Consider the following 23,547-nt stretch of genomic DNA (forward strand, 5'->3'; position numbering starts at 1 on the left):
AGATGACAATTCATGTGTTAAACAAAACGACTCGGAAATTCAAACGCAAATTTATCATATTTAAATCAACACAAGCGTTTACTGATGTATCTGTGTCTCTGGATGGTGGTGTCAACTGTTTTACTGAGGCCTTATTATCATCACAGCTAAAATGTTTTGTTTATATGTTAATTGTGATTGTGGTTAAACAGAGGCGGTGATAACGTTGTACCTTGTTTGATATCAGGCACTAAAATGGTAGTTCGCAGTCAGACAGTTCGTATTTCTCTCGTGAATCCGAATCCTGTAATAAGGTTACTCAACACTGCATCCACCAGAAATGCCTTTTACAGGAAACTTCGGATTCGATGTCAGAATCTAAAAGGACAAAGGAATCGGATTTAGGAAATACAACTAAAAATAAACCTAATTCTTATTATGGTTAAAACAATGTGACTTCTTACTTGATGTTGTACAACAATTATTTCTGTGAATAATTCATGTCACCTTAAAATAAACATTTATTTGTACACTGTTACGCATTCATTATATAGAAGATATTCGTTGGTTTCAGTGATCCACAAGTGGTGAAATATTCTTTTTTTGGTGTTCAAGAGATGAAATGAAAATATGCCTAAAAAGAATATACAAGTACATCTAATTGTACGTTTTCAGAAAAAGTCGCTTATTTGTACAAATGTAGCATCATTTTAAAAGTGAGGTCGATGAATTTGTGTCCGAGGCTTGTACGCACTTATGTTTGATTAAGTAATGAGAGCAGATTAAAGCTTGAAAACGTGATCATTATTTAATAGTTAATTTATTGTTTGACACGGAGTTATTTCATATTTTTATTGCTTTGATTTATCTCTATAAAACAACGGATAGACATAATGACAATTAATTCAGTGTAGCATAACACCCAATAGATCCCTTGAAAATGCCAAATAAAGATGATGAAAGAATATAACACATATCCCAATCCTGAACGTAAAGTTCCCGTGTAACATATTCAGGTTCTGTAAGTAGTGTTAAAGGGCTTAAACCCCTTAAGTTAAAAGCTCCTAATCCTTATTCGATAATCAGCAAGAACTTACTCAATTTCATTGTTAACTTACAAAAAAAGCACACATTTACCATCTCCTCCCACGTTTTCGTATTAGTTCCCGTTTTGTACGCTCAATGTACTCTCCTTTTCTCTTTTGAGGCTTTCTTTCCCCACATTGCTCTGTATTATTTAAGATTTTGCACTTTTCTTATAATAATAAAAATACGCCTAATTATTATTACCTATTACAATTTCCATATAAATTAAAAACGTATTTTTAAAGCCACATGCACTTGATGTCTAAATGATTCGAGAGTTTTATTAATGACGTGTTACACTTTAAAGGTTGTCCCAATAAATTGCAGTCAACCTAGTAAGACATAAACAATGTCGAGTTATGAATGTACATACATTAAAAATCTGGTAGATCAGTGTATGAAAATATGCCTTGAATACCATACACTGACCGAATATGTGACCCAACAAATAAACCCTGTTACCAACGTTCAATTGTTTAGACCTAGGTTGAAGTTTTTAACTACGACAAGGATATCTACAAAAGGTCCAAGCTATCAAAAACAAACAAGTTAAAAAAGGGAAACTGTTGAAAACCTTACCATTAAAAACCGTACTTTATGTCACTTCAATCAATACCTTTATAAGTATGTCCACTTTGTTTTTTACTTCATGCGCTATACGCCCATTTCCCTTATTACTGTTCACCCTGCAATGTATCAACAACATTTATAAATTGTAATTGTACATAACAATCAATCCATCAATAAATGTCTTATTTCTCTTTGTATTACGTAGTGTAGCACTAATATTGCTTTGAAGTTGTAAAACGTGCCACAAGAAACTACTTTTATGTTTTAATTATGTTGTCGCACCTTAGGTCCACTTCCCGTGTAGTCAGTTGCGTCTAGTGTTTGGTCATACGATCCATATACTGGTTGGATGATCGTTGGCTAGCCAAGTCCGTCTCCGATTGACCTCAGCTGAAGAGGAACATTGCTGTTTTAACGGGTAGCATATTGTATATGTTCTGGAGAGGTTCGTTTATTGTTCTATTATTGTCACAATGTGTGAATTGAATATATTACACTAACGCCGATTAAATTTGCTTGCTGTTTCCAAATCGTTAGGCTTTACATAGGCAGAGAATTTGTAAACTCTGCTTCAACTCTTATACTTGTACTTGAAACTCTTCACGAACCCTAAATTTAAATGTATTGGACATGCAGCTACCTAATTGGACAAAAAGCTTGAGTAGTATCCAATACAATGTGTTTTTACTGTTTTACATACCAAACATGTATATGGCACACGTTTTCTCCTTAACTCATAAAGGTTTTAATTATATCTTTGACGGGTCTTTGGCACACAGGGCATGTTGTGGAATATTCTCTGGCACAATCCATACACAATCGATGGTCTGTGCACGGAAGGTATAAGGCGTTCACTTGGTTTCTTTGGCAGATAAAACACAGCAGCATGCTGCGAAGACGCTGGTTTTCTTCAAGTAAATTTTCTGTAATAATTATGAAGCATTATAGTTTGAAATAAAGTATTTTTAATCAAACCGAAAACATAACAACATTGCAACTATATTACGAATTATTGCAAGAATAATAATCGTTGTAATCCAAAACATTTTAAGGCGAGGATGAATACGCAAAGTTCAATAGATATTCGTCTAAATTTACTTTGGTTTTTCAAGACTTGTTTCTATATCCATACGGAAATGAAATGACACAATTAACTTCGTTCGTATAGTTATTTCCCTAGAACGAATAAGCTGATATAAAAAAAATACCTTCAGTACCTTTTCTTTGATTTGCCGTATAGTTTTCCTGTCGCTGACCAAGGACCTCAAATGCAGAAATTACGTCTTCGATGGTCGGACGCGAGTTTCCTGTGGAAACAACGGTTATAATACTAATACTATATACTAATATATATTTCAGTGATAGAACCGTGCATGCTCTATGACTTCAACCTATCGAATCTCAAATCTAAGGTTTAAACCTAGGCGCAAGCCGCAAACATTTCTTGAACTGGTAAAAATACTGTACTATACATGGAATCTACATTAGTCGATAACCGAGGAAAACTGAGGTTGAAAAGAAGTCTTGAAAGGACTTTTGTTTCTGTTTCATATGAGAGTATATGTTAGTGAAAGGCGAACTATTAATCTAGCATACCTCTTCCAGCTAAGTCAGAGATCGCCTTGTCAAAGTCTGTCTTAGAAAACCCCATATCCACAGTGCATGTTTTTCTAAGCTCTTCAATATCTGTACTATCGATTGCCAAATTCCCTATTCCTGCAACTAGGTCAGTATTGGACTGTAAGGTACTTGTTTGTTCACTGCAACCCTGTGATTGTGGTAAAAATAGATATTGAGCAAATAGTCGATACATATAAAACAATTCAACCATTTAATTATTTGGCAGAAAATGTACATACATTTGGTTCGCTATATGTTAAATCGTTGTCTATGGTAGCTTGAACTAGAGCAATGTATTCGTCCCCCTTTTCCTCCCGCGCGAACGGACATGCCGGAAACCATTTACAGTGCTCGATCCATGGGTCATCTTCCGGATCCCATCTCCGCAAACCGCCATCACAAGCAAAACAACGAACGTGGTCTTCTCGGCCTCAAATGTATACAACATTGTTCTGCATTCAGACATCTCTACATCGTTCCATTAGAAACGTCAGGTAAACACTTAGGTATTTAAGGGAGTGGCAATATATATATAGTACAGAATATGTCGTAATGGTATGTCATGAAGTGGAATGCAAAGTTAAGGAACGTCTAATTGATCCTAAAGTACTGATGTTTAAAGCAGAGAAAGTAAATAGTTAACAGTGTAACTAAGAAGTGCATGCAACATACCCGTGTAATACAGGCCCGCCTCTGCTAGCTGAAATGGCCTTTGAACAGTAGTCGTAGGCCATGTTCTGTACGATGAAAGTCTTGAATCAAATGACCGGAAGCTCTCGCTCCTAGCTTTATACCGTGTCACAGAAGTACCTTTAAATTAATTTAAATTAGATTGGCACACTTCAATTGTTATACATGTTCGGAGTTAGGTTTTATGTGAATAGCGGTTTTTGTGCGTAAGCGGTAAGCCAAATATCTTTGAAAGACTGAATAAAAGAACTATACACATTATAATTACTTAAATGGCCTTTTGCAGTCTTTGCAGTTAAGAAAGAGCATGCCTTTCATTTTAAATTTACCTTTTGCATTTAGAAACCGAGTTAATCCCCTTCTTCGTATCTCGTCTGGGTCTTCCATTCGCCTCTAGTTTAAATAAATGCCATTGATAGTTTATCGTTATTTGAGAGTGTGATCTTCTCATATAAGCTATTCTCAAACAAACAAATAAAAGAAACGAATATCACGCGGGATCATTATTCAAGTCTTTAGCTAAATTAATAATCTTCGACTTCAATTCACACGTTAAATATCAGCCATTAATTTTCTGCATCTATACTTACAATCGATGATGGCAACATTCCGAAATTGATGCAAAAGGACACTAGTTAAAACTGTAGGTAATTAGGAAATGTTTTAATACAATTACATATTCATTCAGTAAAGAATAGCTTCAAAACCTTACAGTGTAAGCGTCTATATTGGCCTGGCTTCCGAAATAGTCAGCAATGAATCGACACCTAGGTGCGTGTTGAGCATGTTCCCGCAAGGGGTCGTCTCCCTCACTGAAATCTTTTAGCCCGATTCCGCATTCGTAACATCTTACCAAGTCGTCTTCACCTAGTATTCAAAATAGTCAGATATAAATATGGACTACATATTTGAAACTAACGTGGATACAAAGATCAAATTCATGTTTGGATAGTAACAATGGCCAAATGATTAACTGCGTATGCTTGTATTATACGTATCGTTGTTTCTTTCCCAAATTATATCTTAAATTAATAGACGAAAAAACACTTATAGCATTTCTATTCGAATGCATGTTGCTAACAAGAATTTAATACATGTGGTTACAAATATATAAAAATAAAATAATTGTGGTTTACATTTAATGACCGTTCCAAGGCGGTACCTTACAATTCTTGATAAACATACCAATTACTTTTTAAACTTTTTGCTACTGAGCATGTTTCTGTAGCTTTTTGCATATGTATTGTTTAAATGCAAGAATATATGTAATGTGATTTGATCGTATAAAAAAACGTTGAATATGAGATAAAATAAACAAACAATCAGGTTCTTAAAGACGGGGCCTACGCTATACCTATTATCTTTTGCCTTTCAAACAAATTTATAAATTCAAAATAAAGATGATTGTTTCTTTATTTTACCTTCTCTGTTTGATATAAAACATACCATATCATGCTCACATTCTCTTAAAATGAAATGTTTCCAACTTTGATATGTCAAAAGTACAAACAATAATAGAATTAGCACTACAATGCTTTGTCAAAGATAAGAATAAACAAATACCAATTATTATAATCTCATTTCTGTTCGGTATTTTGCTAAATGTTGCCACTTTGAGCACATTGACTGGCTTAACGCTCTTAGGAAAAATTGAAAATGTTTTTTACTATAACCTTTGCTAAAAAATGGCCAAATAACAATGGCGTTTACAATAAATGGAAAATTGATTAAACATTATTAAACTTAAAACAGTTTGACGTTTTACAGTAAAAAAATAGTTGTGTGAATATATCAATCCTTTATAAAAGACATGCCCTCCGTCATTAATGTATTTTGGACAAAGCAAGTAATGATAAAAATAACACGTTAATGCGAAAAATGTCAATCTGGAATAGTTTGACTAGTGCTATATTCTAAGTAAATATGCCGGATGTGAGCTACAGCTTCAATAGTTTTGAATGTAAACTTATTTCTGCAGTTCCACCATTTGAAACAACATATTACAGCGCAGTATTGCAGAGGTAAGTTTTTCTGTTAAACATGCTGGAATGTGATATAACAATTACAGTTTTCTTTGTCGGTCAAATTGTAGTTTTGGTGAACTATCATGTGAAATATCTTCACAGGTTAGCAAAACTACAAATAAATTCGTCTCAAAAGATGTCCATATTAAGGAAATGAGCACTTCTGGTTCGATTCGCATATAACTTTTCTTGAGTAAAGGTTTATAGCAGCGACTGTTCTTTGTTTAGTTTAAATAACATTTACATCACCTGTGAAGAAGAATCCAGCCGATGTTAAGGCAAACGGGGTCGGTAGCTGCCTCCCCCACGACGAATAGCTTCCGAGACGTGTCATATTGTCCCCGTATGCTGGATATCGGGCTCTCTAGATTAAAGAACAGATAGTAAGATAGCCTTTTGCAATGCGTTCGCCGAATAATTCATTGATAATGCAATGCAAACTACGGGAAGAAGGTCAGAAGTCAAAAATGGTCTATAAACCTTATTTATTCAATGCCTGTAATATATGAGCATCATACCTGAAAATGTGAGTGATTTCCGAACAATGATTTTTTATCTACAGTGTTTGTATAGATGTAGGAAATACTTGAAACTTACGTCAAGTGACCATAGTTTTAGAATGCTAAATAATGAGTATACTTTAGTGTTTTTATGTGTGGCATCGAACAAAACACTGTTTGCCGAACCTGATATACTTACCGGTCGAGGTGAAGTCTGCGGTATTCTGCCAGCTGAATGTCGATCGAATACCTTATGTTGTTCGCTGACACTTGACATATTATGTCGTATCTGTTCCGTTGATGAACGATCATCTGTACTGCTTACTGAATGAAGACTTCTTTGAAACATTACTTCGCTGTCGTCCGGCGTTGCTTGTGCAATAATTGAAGGTTGGTACTCAGTTGCCAGCGATGTCTCGTTCGGACGATAACTGTTCATATTAAAACTGTTTGTTCCTCCATCGGTCGTAGCTCTATTATCTAACGATCCTGATGGTAGTGCATGATACAGATTAGGAGGATAACGAATAGAAAGATCATCCTGCGAAGTTGACAAACTACTGTTAAAAGGCTGCTGGTCGTTATGTGTCTGATTGTTCCCTGTGTCTTCATTGCTTCTTGTAACAGGGTTATTGTGAATCTCCCTGTGTACTGGGGCTGCAGTTAAAACCCTCGTCCGTATTTCGTTCCTATCAATCAATTGCGTTCCGTGAATGCTTACAGTTTCAGCTCGTTGATGTCTTGCCAATGATACTATATTAGCTTCACTAATAATCAGATTTACAAGAGTTTGTATGTCTTTCAAAGGTTCACTAATGTTTATCAAAAACCCATACATTGCTTCAAAAAACTTCTTGTTGTCTTTACTTGCATTCAAAGAGTCATCTAGCCGTTCAAAAAGAAACATTGAAGTTTGGTTTTTGATACAACACTTTGTACCGCTACTAGGAACAAATACGGAAAGAGTAGAATAGAAACGGCAGGCGATTTCCAGAGGGACACCGCTGTATCCAGCTGATTCCTTTTGATATTCCTTTGAGGAATGGAATACTAAGTATATCCCGTCCCTTTTCATGTAAATTCCATCGAAAGATTCAATTTCATTTAAAATCTTTAACAAGCTTGTGATGGTCTGAATTCTCCTCATAGAGTCGTTTGTTGGAAATTCTCCTACAACTCTGATAGTTCTTGCATCTTGCGCTTTGTACAAAATACCATTACATCCACCTAAAACGAGCATGCATTGTTATATTCAAGCCATTAAATAAATATTGATTTTTGGCAGGCAAACAAAGGCGGGATATATATACTTTAATTTTATTTTGTAACAATGGAGCTCGCTATTCATATATTGACATGTGATCGAAGCACATGTCCGAATGATGAATCCTATGTGATAGTCAACAACTTAACATACACAATAAGTTATTACCTGGTTTTGTGCCCTGCAACTTATGATTCCTATGCGCGTATTCTACATCTGTTTTCGCGAGCTGTGAATGGGTCAAATAGGAATATCTATGAGAATCGACATTGTATGGCAGAAGATTTATACAATTTAAACTCGTCCATCCAAAAACTACCGGACTGCACAGTGTTCAAAACGATGGTTTCTTGCTTTAAACCAGCCAATCAGAAGCAAATATTGCGTACAACCTATTTCGGTTATAAGCCTACTTGATCGAATCAATTTATTATGAAGGTCATGAGTTCGTACGTAATTGAATGCTTATGTGAGTTCCAACGCTGTCGCTATTTTAAATTAAATTTGTAAAACATGAGCTATAACCTGTGCATAGCCGTATGTCATTTAAGCATTATTAAAGAATATCATCATCTTTGAGGACATTAATTTTCCTTTGTGTATTTTGGTCTTAAATTGAACATGAGTTAAAATGTTTAATATAAAGAAACAATTGTAAGGGATCGTTGTATTAATAGTTATGGCAGTAGACGCAATAGTTTTGTTTGTCAGACAAAATATATTTTGTTTATGTATATGTCCTTGTTGTTGATTTCATTAAGCGTTTTGCTGGATATAGACTATAAAACGGAACTGTATGCAGTTGCAAACTGTCTTAAACCAGACACTCAAATACTTAAAAAATAATAATAGTTCAGTACTTCAAAAATACAGAACAGAACTTTGTAGAGATTAGATATTGAATAGGATTGTAAGATTTGATAAATAGCGCTTGATAATTTAGACAAATGGTTTATCTGATTTCTCAATTGTATAAAGAGAGTATCCATATATTAAGTGCGTAGGTGAGTGTGGATTACAAACGTCTGGTCAAAATGCGTATATAATTTCAATGTAGTTTGCGTTTGATTATTTGCAAATTAGAGTTTAACAAAAGGTATTTGAAAATTGATAAAAACAAATACTAGCGAAGATTGAATCCATTTACAATAAAAACATACAAACAATTTGAACAGAGCAAAGAAATACAGCAATCTTAGTAAAGCGCTTTAAATATGAGATAAAGGTTGTTAAAGCTTATACAGTATTTAATACTTTACCGCATGTGTACCTGTTCAATAGTCCGTATGATAGAGCCATAGAAGAATGAATATAAACAGTTTGACGCAACGGATTGTTGAGAGGAACAGGTATCCATCTTAAAGAAATTCAGCTATGGTTTCCCTCTCTACAAAATCTGAAAGCATGCACTGTTATTCGTTATACGTTTTACAAAAAAATCGGGAAAAAATATATAACAAGCATTTTTTTACCAATTAAACTCTTAGAATACACATTTAGAAAAAACACACACACAAACAACAAATACCGAAACGTTCAAATAGTTAAATGCAAAATAACATCGGTTGAGCGAATTGAAATCGAAACCAGTAATTGATTCAAAAATACCTAGTTTCGCTTTTAAAAAAGCTCGATAAAGTTTAAGTTAGATCACTTCAGTGTTTTAAACGATCAAAATATATTAGAAATTAATGATATGATATAATACGAACCAAAAGATGTAGTTTTATTACTTAACAAAGGTTATAATGAAAATATCTCAAATCCTCGTCTTATCTGATTTCAAACACACAATCTTCTTTCAGAGAACAAAATTTACTCGTATTAAATAGTGAGTCAATTACCATTAGAAACGCCAACTTAACAACGCTAATAAATTTAATTTAGTGGTTCGATTATTGATTACTCAAATATTGCGTAATACCGAAAGGCGTAGCCGCCATTTCTTAATAATATTAAGCCATAGCATTGCCATAACAAACATCAGGTAAATCAATGTACATTTTGTATTTAATTATGGCTTATATCTTGATTATTATAAAAAAAAACATACCTTTCAATAAACGTAAGAGTCCAATAGTCTATTCGTTTAAAACGTTTTATACTGTTTAAAACGTATTGTTTTGCTTTTTAATAAATAAGCGTTCGTATTTATTTAAACCTATGACGCAGTAAATGATTCATACAGGAAGTTCTATTAATAACCTATTGAACCTGTGAATGCATTACCTCTAGCAATTTAGTATTATATTCGATATTGTAAGTGGTTCATGTTTAAGATGTTTGGAGAGTGATGTGTCGCACGACATTTCGTATGACCACCACCAGGGGCGGGGCCAGGATTTGGTCATAATAGGTCGTTACTCTTTTTGTAATTTGTCGTTTCTCCTCAAGCTCTATTACACGGAAATATGACTGTGTGATAATCTTTGCTTTAAGTAATTGAAAACTTAACATCGGTAGAGCGAGCGAGTGAGAAAAGTGAAGTATAATATAAGTGCTACTTCGTCGATTAATAATCTAAGTGCACATACATTAACACCTTTATTATAAAGGGTTATACATCTAGATATGGGAATATAGCTACAGCAGGATTACAGCTATGTACAGCGGGAATACTGCAAAAGGAGGAATGAAGCTAAAGGAGAAATATAGGTCGAGATAATTATAACAAGAGGTGGAATATTGCTATGGAGGGAAAATGTCTTGAGGGGGAATATTCCTAGAGGGGGAATTTAGCTAGAGGGGAATTTAGCTAGAGTGAGTATTACAAGAGGGGAAAATAGTCAGATAGGGAATACAGCAAGAGGCGGAATATGACTAGAGTTGGAATAAAGTTAGAGGATGAATATAGCTACAGGGGGAATATACGTGGATAGGAAATATCGCTAGAGGTGAAATAAAGCTAGAAGAGTTATATAGGTAGAGGGGAATACAGCAAGGGGGGGGGGTAATTGTTGGAGGGGTAATATATGTAGAGGGGAATATAGCTAGTTGCGAAACATAGCTAGAAGAAACTTAGCTAGAGTGGGGGGTATAGCTCGAATGAATATTGCTAAAAAGAATACATGGTACAGCTAGATACAAATATAGCTCGATGGGAAATAAAGCTGGAAGGGGGGTATAGCTAAAGGGGGATACAGCTGAGGGGAAAAATAGCTAGAGAATAATAGAGATAGAGTGTAAATATAGCTGAAGGGGGATATAGCTAAAGTGAATGAAGATGGAGGGAAATAAAGATTAAGGGGACGAAATATAGCTAACTTTAATATGGCTAGAGGTGAAAATATAGCTAGAATGAAAATAGGTGGGATATAATGAGAGGGGGATATATCTCGAGTGAATATAGTTGGAATTGGAATAAAACTTGAATTAGAAAATAGCTAAAGGCTAATATTAGGAGGCCTATAGCTTTAGTATAACATAGCTCGAAGAGGAATAGAGATACAGGTGAAATTTACCTCGAGGGGCAATATAGATAAAAGGAATGTTTCTAGTGGTGCGAAAGAGAAGAATATACATCGAAAGGAAATATACCTCGAAAGGGAATATTGCTAGAGGGGAATATAGCTCGAGGGGGAATATAACTAGAGGATGGAATATAGCTAGGGAGTGGATATAACTAGAGGTGGAGTGGGGAGAATTAAGCTAGAGGGGAATTTCGCTTCAGGGGAAATATATAGAAAGTGGAATATAGCTCGAAGGGGAATACTGCTATATAGACATATAGCTCGACGGAAAATAGAGCTAGAGGGGGATATATAGTAGGGAATATAACTCGAGAGAGAATACTGCTTGATGGAAATAAAGCTCCAGGGGAATAAAGCCAGAGGCGAAATATATAGCTATAGTATAATATAGCTAAAAGGGGAACTAAATTGATAGAGCATATAAGTGGAGGAAGCTATAATGAGAATATAGCTTTAGGAGAAGTATAGCTATACAGGAAAAGAAGAACAACGGAAAGATAGCTAAAGAAAAATAAAGCTACAAGGGAATACCGATTGAGGGAAAATATAGCTAAAATGGACAACTGCTTCAGGGGAATATAGCCCGAGTGAAATATAGCTAGAGAGAGGAATATAAATAGAAGGCAATAAAGCTATAGAGGGGTACAGGGTAATATAAATGTGAACAGAGATGACTTGCCAACGTCGTAATGTTACCGAGATACAAAAATTGCTCACCTCAAGAGAGATAAGATTATTACTAAATGGAATGTAATGAACTCAACTAACAAATGCAGTCATCATTTGAAAATCTGCAGAAAAACTCCTAAAAAAAGGCAGCAGTTTTACTCGACATATGCCAACTAATTGATGATAACTGAAAGAATGCCACTAAGAAGTATTGCATATATCGATAAGAAGTTTTTAATTAGCATGTAGTGAACACTTACGTCTGTAACAACTTTCGTCTGAAGAAAAAAGCCTACCTAGCTACCCTATTTCTTTGACCAATGTTACCTGAACCACACATATTTTGAGCCTTATTGACAGATTGTAAAATCACTGTAACGCTAACCAATCAATATTATGAAAGTACTCGATTGATCGCAACGACGTAACGTCAATCTTACATGTGCTAACAGATTTTGTCACATTATTAGGTCCCCATATATGTTTGTCCGCATTATATATTTATCTTTTGCATTTCTATAAACGTGAAAGTTATCTTCAATCCAAGACGACAACCGTTGAAAAAATATTAATACCTTATTTACCCCATGGATATTGGACTGACAAATCCAAACGACATCGTATTATGTTATGGTAAGCTGTTCGTACTTATTTTTCTTTGGTGATTTTGTATCTTGATACTTCAATCAGAATCCCATACATGTGCCTATCATTTCAAAATCCCGTACATGTGCCTATCATTTCAAAATCCCATACATGTGCCTATCATTTCAAAATCCCATACATGTGCCTATCATTTCAAAATCACATACATGTGCCGATAATTTCAAAATCACATACATGTGCCTAACATTTTAAAATCACATACATTTGCCTATCATTTCAAAATCACATACATGTGTCTATCATTTCAAAATCACATGCATGTGCCTATCATTTCAAAATCACATGCATGTGCCTATCATTTCAAAATCACATACATGTGCCTATCATTTCAAAATCACATACATGTGCCTATCATTTCGAAATCCCATACATGTGCCTATCATTTCAAAATCACATACATGTGCCTATCATTTCAAAATCCCATATATGTGCCTATCATTTCAAATTTTCATACATGTGCCTATCATTTCAAAATTCCATACATTTGCCTATCATTTCAAAATCCCATATATGTGCCTATCATTTCAAATTTTCATACATGTGCCTATCATTTCAAAATCCCATACATGTGCCTATCATTTCAAAATCACATACATGTGCCTATCATTTCAAAATCACATACATGTGCCTAACATTTTAAAATCACATACATGTGCCTATCATTTCAAAATCACATTCATGTGTCTATCATTTCAAAATCACATGCATGTGCCTATCATTTCAAAATCACATGCATGTGCCTATCATTTCAAAATCACATACATGTGCCTATCATTTCAAAATCACATACATGTGCCTATCATTTCGAAATCCCATACATGTGCCTATCATTTCAAAATCACATACATGTGCCTATCATTTCAAAATCCCATATATGTGCCTATCATTTCAAATTTTCATACATGTGCCTATCATTTCAAAATTCCATACATTTGCCTATCATTTCAAAATCCCATATATGTGCCTATCATTTCAAATGTTCATACATGTGCCTATCATTTCAAAATTCCATACATTTGCCTATCATTTCAAAATCCCATACATGTGCCTATCATTTCAAAATCCCATACATGCGCCTATTATTTCAGAATCCCATACATGTGCCTATCATTTCAAAATTCCATACATTTGCCTATCATTTCAAAATCCCATACATGTGCCTATCATTTCAAAATCCCATAAATGCGCCTATTATTTCAAAATCCCATACATGTGCCTATCATTTCAAAATCACATACATGTGCCTATCATTTCAAAATCACATACATGTGCCTATCATTTCAAACTTGATAACGAACAAAAGGAATCACCTTTTGCAACGCCACATAATTAAAAAAAATCTTTGATTAAATGTACATCAATTGTTTAAATATTGAAATCGAAACTAGAAAATAAAACAATTAAACACCTAGTTTCCCTTTCCAATGAACTAGTTTAGTATATCAAATAAGTAAAAAAAAAATATTGATCCTAAATGATCAGAATATTATTCGTTTTCGAACTAAATAGTTATTGTTTTCATACGAACAGAAAATATGCAATTTTACTCATCAACAATGGTAATAATGAAAATATACCTTTCACACATCCTCGTTTTAATTAATTTGAAACACACAACCTTTCTTTTAAAAAGGCAAATATACAATCATTATATAGTTTGTTCGCAGTTAGTCAGAAAACGCCTACAGCCAACGCCATTATATTATTTTATGGTATGATTATAAATTTCTCATATTTTACGTAAAACTGATAAAAGGGGCAACAATCTTCATAAAGCAATATAACAATGCAATAACCCACACCTCATAAACAAATTCAAGTATTGTTTACATACTACGTAAGCCAACACAGCGTGCCTGTCATAATACGTAAGCGTCTAGGTGTCTCTTTTTTCGAGATATATCTATATACTTTTAGAAATGTACTGAATAAACTTCCATCTTTAAATATCTAAATATAAAATATTATGTCACAGCTACATTGTTATATTGTTCTTATCTTATATTATCTTAGGTCACATTCAGCGTTAGAATAATGATTTACTTCAAACATGCAGTATATTTATCCTGTTTTGATGAATCCTGAATAGTGTCACGTTGACATTTGTATTGCATTGTCTTCAAATAGACCATGTATATCAGTTAAAAGAGACCACATAGTTCTCTTTTATGTGTATGTGAAGAAAGTTTGGTTTGCAGTTGCAAAAATAAGAACGCAGCCGGGAATCGAACCTAGATTTATTAAAGCAAAATAATAAAATTTAGTTCGAGGGAGATATAGCTATAGGGGAATATAGCTCGAGTGGGTAATGCAGCAAGAGGGGAGTATAGCTCGAGGGAGGCATACAGCTAGCCAAGAAAATAGCTGCCGCGAAAGATTTAGCAGAGACGACTTGCCACCGTCGGTAGATTGCACAAATTGCTTACGGTAACTTTTATTCGACGAATTCACCGTAAAATATAGTCATGCATAGATATAAGGATTAGGTTAATGCTTTCGGAATTGATTATGCTTTATACAATAAACAGCTGATGGACGTGACCTTCATATATAATTACTAACAAGTCTGTTACCGTTTTATTAAATTTCATCATTTGTATTCTAAAGGGCCAAAGGCGCCATTTTATGTAATCAATTATAAAACGTTGAAAAACCCTATATCAATGTGATAAGTTTATAGTACAATAAAGATAACATGGACAGGCCCATTAGTCAAGCAGTAAATTTTAAACCTGTCTAGATGCAAAACGACTCCGTAAGACTCACGTACATACAGACAACAGGATCATCAAAATAGCGGTATCGATACGTCCAGGAATTACCTACCAATCGTAAAACAACAGGGTTCAACAATTTCCTTCATACGAATAAATTAAAACAGAAGGAAAATGAAAGTTGAAAAAGAATAAAACAATATGAAAAAAATATAAAAGAAAACAAAAAAATAAAAACAAAAAAGATACTGCGGTAAAAAGTTAATACTAGTAAGGTTTTATATAAGATTCAAACACAATAAAAAAAATTGTCACCACTGAAACGACAGTTGTTAACATTTGGATGTTCATTTCTATTGATTTAAAAATATCTTTTAGCAAAGTTATCATTTTTCCTTCTATGAAGCTGGGTACTAATCGCCGTCAAGTTACCCACATTCAACATTTAGCATATTATGATACCATTGATCAATAAGACGCAATCTGCGAAAGCGAACTCGAAGTAGCGCAAAATTTCACGTTTTGTTTCTACACGCGGACTTTAAAGCGTGACATTGGTTTAATTTTATACTCTCGCTTTGTTAATTGGTAGTCAATATAGGACATTGTCACGCTTAACAATCAACGAGATGATAATACGTGATGTATCGAGTTACATCCATTTCACTTTTGTTTGCAGATTTCGTATCATGAACAATTTTGTGTGGTTTGTTCGTCATACCCAGTCTGGGAATGCTACCAACATATGAGAGTCCCTAAATATTAATAATTGAATTGCTAAATATACTTGGAAATTATCAACACGCCAAGACGACAACCGTTAAAACAAATATAAATACTTCATTACCCAACGTGAAAATGTACTGACAAAACCAGACGATATCGTATTATGTTATGGTAAGCTGTATGTTCTGTCAATGCCATATTTATACGCTGTATACTAACGAGTTCTGCGAAGTAAGTTTGTTTGCTAAACAATAAGTACTCGACAAATATAATGCTCTACACACGAAACGTATTACAATTGTAATGGACTGTTCATAAGTGGATATTTGTCTCATTTGATATATATCGATTCAAGTGGGGAGGTGACGAAATTACACTGTAAACATAGCGCGATTGCTCATTTACGACCATATAGATAAAGAATGATTACAAACTGAATCCTATTGACAATAATCTAGGCTATCAGATCAGAAACCCCAGTAAATCAGCTGATGTCATCAGCCCATATTTGATTATTTTTTTTTATTCCTGTTATTCAATCAATCGCGGTGTATGGTTATTATATCATAATGCAATGTTTTGAAATTCCCAAGAGAAAAGGTGATATAAAAACACAAATAGAAATTAAGACAATGTACAAATTACCATGTATTGAAGAATAAGAATAGATATGTATTTTACAAATGCATACGAAACAATCAACTTGTCAAGTTCTTCTAACATTTTTTTTTTTTTTTTTTTTTTTTTTTTTTTTTTTTAAAAATGACTTAAAACACCTACACTAACTTATAAAACACTTTCCTCCCTACAGAGTATTTTCCTTTTACCAAACGTATAATGGCTGTGTGCTACCAGTTTATCTTCTCGCCTTCTCCTTACCGCATTCAAGTCATCTTTTGGATACGAAAAACATTTTGATGTTAGTTTAAACATGCGAAGATTTAGATTTAGATATGTATCTTCTAGAACAAGTCCTGATGATTTAGAAATTGAAAAAGGTCGTTATATTGATATCCCAAGAGAACGTAGATTAGTTGTAGCATAAGTTGTATATCAAACTGAAAAATATAAAAAAACATCGAAATAAAGCTTACAAGAATTGCAAAGAAAATTAAATTGATCATACACGTTTGTAGTATTAAGGAAAACATAATCAATGATGTTTTGTGTTTATCATACTGTTTAGATATTTATAATTTAAATCCTAGCTTTGAAATGACAATGTTTCGTAGACGTGAGATGCCTGCAAACCAAACCTTTTCGATCAATTTTGAATATGTTGCAGTGATTTACAAAGTGGATAGGCTTTCCCGATGAATCAATGACTTGATTTTGTGTATGAAGTGTTAATATTTCTCTAGGTTTTCTTTCGTGTTGGCCTTTGCCTTGTGCCTCTTAACAAGTATTTCCCTGAATGTGTGACTTTGGGGCTTGTCTTTGTAGTGTTAATTGTATTATTGGTGACAGTGTCTCCTTAAATATATAAAGACCATCGATTTGTAACAATGTAATGGACTATATACCATCATGTTTTACGTAACAATCAATATGTTCTCACGTTTTCGAAAATCTGAGATGCACAATGTATTGGAATGAGATATTACAACTTTTACGGAAATGACAAAATTGCCTCTCCTAACAGAGTTAATCGTTCAATTGTTGTTGCCGACCTTCGCTCTCTGAACAAAACTATAAACCTGACAACTCATGTAATGGATAAAGTCCAAATAATTGTACGTTGACGGATTGACGTTGGGTAGTTATTCCGATTGGGATTCCGGATTAAATCATATTGCTTCTACAAAACATCATAAAATAAGAAATATTACCAGATAATGTTATTTTAAATTAGTTCCGCACACAAATAATATATATCTAACAAATAATTATGCGTTTGACGGTTTTTTTTGTTCATTTCATTCTGTCAAAACATAACGATATATACATGAACGGCACCTGCAAGGCTTCAGGGAACAATATTAAAACAATATGAACATTTCGGCAATGGTCGAGTTGTTACGATTGTATTTACGAGGTCTATCTCCAAGCTTGTCGGAGGTGGCCGAATTGTTACGATTGGATCGATGTGTTCCGCTTGGCATAATTGTTATCTGTGTCAGTCAGCTTTCGTTTTATTGGAAAGGTAAATAATGTGTTATAATGCATTAAATGCTTGTTTTGTGCAAAATTATTTTTCCCAAACATGGTAAAATATGAATATAAACCTTTGTGATCAATATCAACCATAAAATACTTAACTTTATACAATTTCAATGTTTTTCAAACACCCCCGTTTTTTACACAAACCCGTTTGGACGTTAGGGATTGGAAGAATCCCGTATAGCACGTCTACTATTTTAGACTAGTAATGGATACTGTATAAAACTCATCACTAAGAAATGATTGTTATATTGCTGCATGATATCAATGCGAAAACCCATAGATAAAACAGTTGCATGTAAAGGATTTGATTAATTCGTATTACTTACTTTTTCAGGTCTAAAAAAAACAAAACATTAAATTTGTATTAACTAGTTAACTACATGTATTGTTAATGCCATTCAACAATGTTTGACTATTTATCATAGTTTTGTAGCATTATTAAGATTTTATATAAATTTAAGTTCTATAAATTATCTATACTAATTTTATATCTACATCCTTAGATATAATTTGGAATAATGATGAAGTCAAAATGAAATACTTTTTGTTGAGTGCATGATCTGGCAATTTTGTGTCCGTCTAATTAGTAGTATTGTTGTATGCTAGATGTCATTCAGACTTTGCAATCAATTCGTTATTAGTCGTCCTATAGTCATTAAGGCGCAGTCATTTTGTATGATTTTCGTGCCAAAATAGACGACATTATATGGGTATTATTTGGGTTTCTTTCTGATACCGTACACTACTAAATAGTATTTCAGTATTGTTATCTTGTTTCACTTACATGACTTAAAACGACTAGTGTCGGGTAACTTGTGGTATGACAAGAGCCGTTCTGATATAGTTCTGGTGTACACCTTTCAGTAACCAAATATCATTTTGCATTTTGCGGTTCGACTTTCGTGAAAAGCAATAACTTCCTTGACATATAAAATAATAATTACCGGAATAGCACACTTCTTAATAACTTCCTTGACATATAAAATAATAATTACCGGAATAGCACACTTCTTAACCAGTGACGAATTTTCATCTTGACCAGACATAACAGAGTACTCGAGACGGTTTCCGATAATGACTATCCGAACAATTCATCAAAATCCGGCGAACTCGCATACTGATATGACTATGCATGTTGGATATAATTATCTCTGACCTTTTGCAGCGTAAAATGATGGAAACCCGTTAGACGAAATGGGGGTTGAACGACTAATGCAGATCGCGAACAAATGATTAGAATATAATAGCATGTCGGTGTATATTAAATTTACTTGTTATCTTTGTTCATCTTGTTCACCTTTGTAACTATATTGCCGTAAAGATCGGACTTTTGTTTTATTCCCCTCAAGCGTTTAAACGAAACATATTAAAATGACACCCTTATTCAAAATCAGTACATACACATGTATAACAAACATCAATTTTGACTAATAAACCTTTAACTACTAAATAAATAATGCATTTATGGAAAATGTTAATAACTGATAACAGGATTGTACCCGTGTATTTAATAGCAGATAGCGCACAAATTAAATGATTGATGCATGCTAAAAGATTTACTGTGATCTACTACAGGCTCATAAGGTCGCAATAGGGATATAACTAGTGAGGGATTATTTCAAAAGGAGTATACAGCTGTAGAGGAAATATAGCTAGAGCGGATGTAGGTAGAAAAGCATATTGCTAGAGGGGGAATATAGCTAAAAGGTAATATAGCTCGAGGGGAATATAGCAAGAGAGAGAATATAGCTAGAGGTGAATATAGCGCGAGTGGGATATATCGCTGGAGTCATTATAACAAGAGGGGGAATATAGCTAGAGGTGGAATGAAACTAGTAAGTGAATTTATCTAGAAGAAATATAGCTAGAGGGGGGAGATAGCTATAGTGAATACGATCAAAGGGAATATAGCTTTAGGGAAATATAGCTCGATGGAGAATAAAGCTGGTCGGTGGATATAGCTAAAGGGGGATAAAGCTGAGCGGAAAATAGCTAGAGATGAATAGACTTACAGCGGAAATATAGCTAAAGTGAGGATATAGCTAGAGTGAATATAGATGGAGGAAAATAAAGATGGAAGGGAAGAAAGTTAGAGAGGATTAATATCGAAAGTAAATATCGCTAGAAGGGAGAAATACCTTACACGATTATAGCTCGAGTGGGAATATAGCTAAAGGTTTAATAAAGCTAGACGCGAAATAAGGCTAGAGGGGGAGGGACGATAGATCAAATTGGAACATACCTTCAGGTTAATATAGCTCGAGGTGGATAATACCTAGAGTAGAATAGATCAATAAAGAGTAATATTGATAGAGGGGAATATATTTCGATGGGGTGAATATAGCTAGAGTGAAATGGGAATATCGACCAAGGGAAAATATTGCTAGAATGGAATACTGTTTGAGATAAATATAGCTCGAGGGAAATATGGCTAGAGGGGGGAATATTGCTCGAAGGGGATAAAGCTAAAGAGGGGAATATATCTAAAGGGGAATATATATGAAACAGAGATGACTTGCCACCGTCGGAAAGGTACCGAGACACTTAATTGCTCACGGAAACTTTTATGACCGGTTAATATGCTCGGAACATATCATTCATTATGAACTTGGTAGCTTTAAGTTATGATACCATATTTACTAGAGTAACTTATATTGTGTTCATCCGGTGAATATCACCCTCATTTTTAAAATTACCAACAAGTACATAACTGTTAACTGTTTAATTTTATGCTTTATTTAAAAAAATGGGGGGGGGGGGGGCTTCTTCAAATCATAAAATATAAAAATATAAAACGGTTTTACGTTTATAGTTCTGAATCAATGAAAACTAAAATGAAAACCGCAATAGTAAAACAATTGATGATAAACTTGAAAAGAGGAACTAGGAAGGGCCCAAGGGACTCTTAACGAAAGAAACAAACGTACAGACGCCATGAACAGACCACACATCCATCAAATAGCTTCATCAATAATTGGTGGCACCATTTAAATAATCTTTGAAGTAGATATTTGAAATATCAGTTAAACAAGATTAACTGGAACACGATTTAACTGAGGCTTAACAAGCATAACCTCACACTTGTAGAAACGTTATCAATAAATACAAAATAAAATTCATCAGTAGAGCCAGCACACTTTTAAACATGATAATAAAGAATAATTAAAAATTATACATCAAGAAATAATGTTATTACTAATTGGAATGTTACGTACCAAACTAACAAATACAGTCATCATCTGAAAATCTGGAGAAAAAAAACAATCAGAAGGCAGCAGGTTTTTTAGATGTCGTCGAATTATATGCCATAAAATTAATGCCAATAAAAAGAACTAAAAGAATGCTACTACGAAGTGTTGTATATATCGATAAAAATATTCATGTGCATATAGCACACATTAGTGACCAATTACATCTGTAACAACTTTCGTCTGAAGAAATAAAAAGCCTACCTACCAACCCTATTTCTTTGGGCCAATGCTACCTGAACAACACATCATTTTAGCCTTATTGACAGATTCTAAAATCACTGTAACGCTAAACAATCAATATTATGAAAATACTCGATTGATTGCAACGGCGTAACGTTAATCTTACACGTGCTAACAGATTGCGTCACATTACTAGGTCCACATATATTTTTGTCCGGATTATATATTTATATTTTGCATTTCTATATACGTGGAAATTATCTTCAAACCAAGACGACAACCGTTCAAAAATATGAATACCTTATTTCCCCCAGAGATATTGGACTGACAAATCCAGACGACATCGTATTGTGTAAAAGTAAGCTGTCCATATATGAAATCGCACCATGGCATTTTTTTTCAATAATAGCACTACGTTTCTGTCATTGCCATATTTATACGCTGTATCCTAACGAGTTCTGCGAAATATGTTTATGAGAAGAGCATTGTTTGCTAAACAATGAGTTCTCGACAATTTATAATGTTCTATACACGAAATGTACTGCAGTGTTAACGAATAGTTCATAAGTGGATATAATAATCTCGTATCTCATAGCTATCGATTCAAGTGGGGAGGAAAATAATTGAATGACACGTAAGTCATTGTCAACATAGCTAGATTGTTCATACATGACCATATACATAGCGCATGATTCATTATCTAATAATATTGACAAGTAACACGGCTATCTGGTCAGAAACCCCAGAAATCAGCTAGAGTCATCAACCAATATTTGACTTGAATGTTTCCATTCCTGTTAATCAATCAATCGCGATTTTCAAGGTGTATGGTAATCATAGTGCTATGTTTTGAAATTCCCAAGAGGAAAGGTTATATAAAAACACAGATACAAATTAAGAAATGTTCTCAATATCATGATTTTTTATTGAAGAATATATATAAATATGTATCTTACATATACAAACGAGACAATTAACTTGTAAAGTTATTCTAACATAATTGCAAAAGTTGAAGTCAGCATTAAAGACATTTTTAAAAATGACCTTCATTGACTTAATAAACACTTTCCTCGCTACAGGGTATTATCCTTTACGAAATGTATAATCGCTGAAACTGCTACCATTTATCTTTTTGCCTTCTTCTTACCGCATTCCAGTCATCTTTTGGATATAGAAATTGAGAAGGGTCGTTATATTGATATCCCAAGAGAATGAAGATTATGTAAAGTATGTCAATTTCAATGAAATGAAGCTGAATACAACTTCCTACTTGTTTGTGTCTTCTACGAGGATTTACGATCTCAAAGAAATATTAGATAAACCTAACGTTAACAAGTTTAAAATAATATTTGTACAGTGCATTTAATAAAAGAAAAGTACGACCTGAAGATTGAAATTCTTAAATCACTATCAATGTAATATCCATATTACTGTTTATTTGTTTCATTGTGTTTCATTGTACTGTAACAAAAGAGTGTATATATATATATATACTACCTGTTTGTATATTGTAATAGGATGGTGGCCTTTCAGCAAATACACTTAGTCTTTGTGTCATTTTCATACCGGAAACACATGATAAAAATATTTTTGGCATATGTTTAACTTTAATTGTTTATGAAATTTGACGATCATTAGATGCAGTTTTTTAACATTTCACGATTTGTAGCATAGGTTATTTAGCAAAATGATAAAAGAAAACAATCGATTTAAAGCAAACAACAAAATTAAAGCAAATCAAATTGAGCATAAACGTTTGCGGTATTAAACAAAACATAATTAATGATGTTTTGAGCTGTTCATACTGTTTAGATATTTATTATCTAAAACCTAGCTTTGAAATGACAATGGTTCTTAGACGTGAGATGCGTGCAAATAAAACCGTTTTCGATCAATTGTGAATATACTAAGGTGAATTTACAAAGCAGATAGGCTTTCCCGGTGAATCAGTGACTTCATTGTGTGTGTGTGTAGT

The 23,547-nt window shown here is 33.7% G+C and overlaps 1 protein-coding gene across 12 annotated transcripts; it reads right to left on the reverse strand.

The window, feature by feature from the left end:
* Positions 1 to 211: 211 nt before the first annotated feature.
* LOC128239484 (E3 ubiquitin-protein ligase XIAP-like) lies at positions 212 to 22,022 on the reverse strand. Of its 12 annotated transcripts, none has more exons than XM_052956147.1 (16): positions 9,787 to 9,933; positions 9,004 to 9,129; positions 7,902 to 7,962; positions 6,669 to 7,696; positions 6,219 to 6,333; positions 4,658 to 4,812; positions 4,275 to 4,338; positions 3,928 to 4,065; positions 3,495 to 3,685; positions 3,232 to 3,403; positions 2,853 to 2,942; positions 2,336 to 2,558; positions 1,918 to 2,025; positions 1,682 to 1,751; positions 1,117 to 1,207; positions 212 to 357 (listed from the first exon to the last, which is right to left on the reverse strand). In XM_052956147.1, the coding sequence occupies exons 2-12, from the start codon at positions 9,088 to 9,090 to the stop codon at positions 2,365 to 2,367; spliced, it is 2,295 nt and encodes a 764-aa protein (XP_052812107.1). In that variant the 5' UTR covers positions 9,091 to 9,129; positions 9,787 to 9,933; the 3' UTR covers positions 212 to 357; positions 1,117 to 1,207; positions 1,682 to 1,751; positions 1,918 to 2,025; positions 2,336 to 2,364. The 12 variants fall into 12 exon arrangements, with proteins under 12 accessions (XP_052812107.1, XP_052812108.1, XP_052812109.1 ...); XM_052956148.1 differs by having other exon boundaries at positions 1,098 to 1,207; XM_052956149.1 differs by having other exon boundaries at positions 1,645 to 1,751.
* Between the last annotated feature and the right edge of the window lie 1,525 nt (positions 22,023 to 23,547).

The sequence above is a fragment of the Mya arenaria genome, chromosome 6 (genome assembly GCF_026914265.1).
Source record: "Mya arenaria isolate MELC-2E11 chromosome 6, ASM2691426v1".
NCBI lineage: Eukaryota > Metazoa > Mollusca > Bivalvia > Myida > Myidae > Mya > Mya arenaria.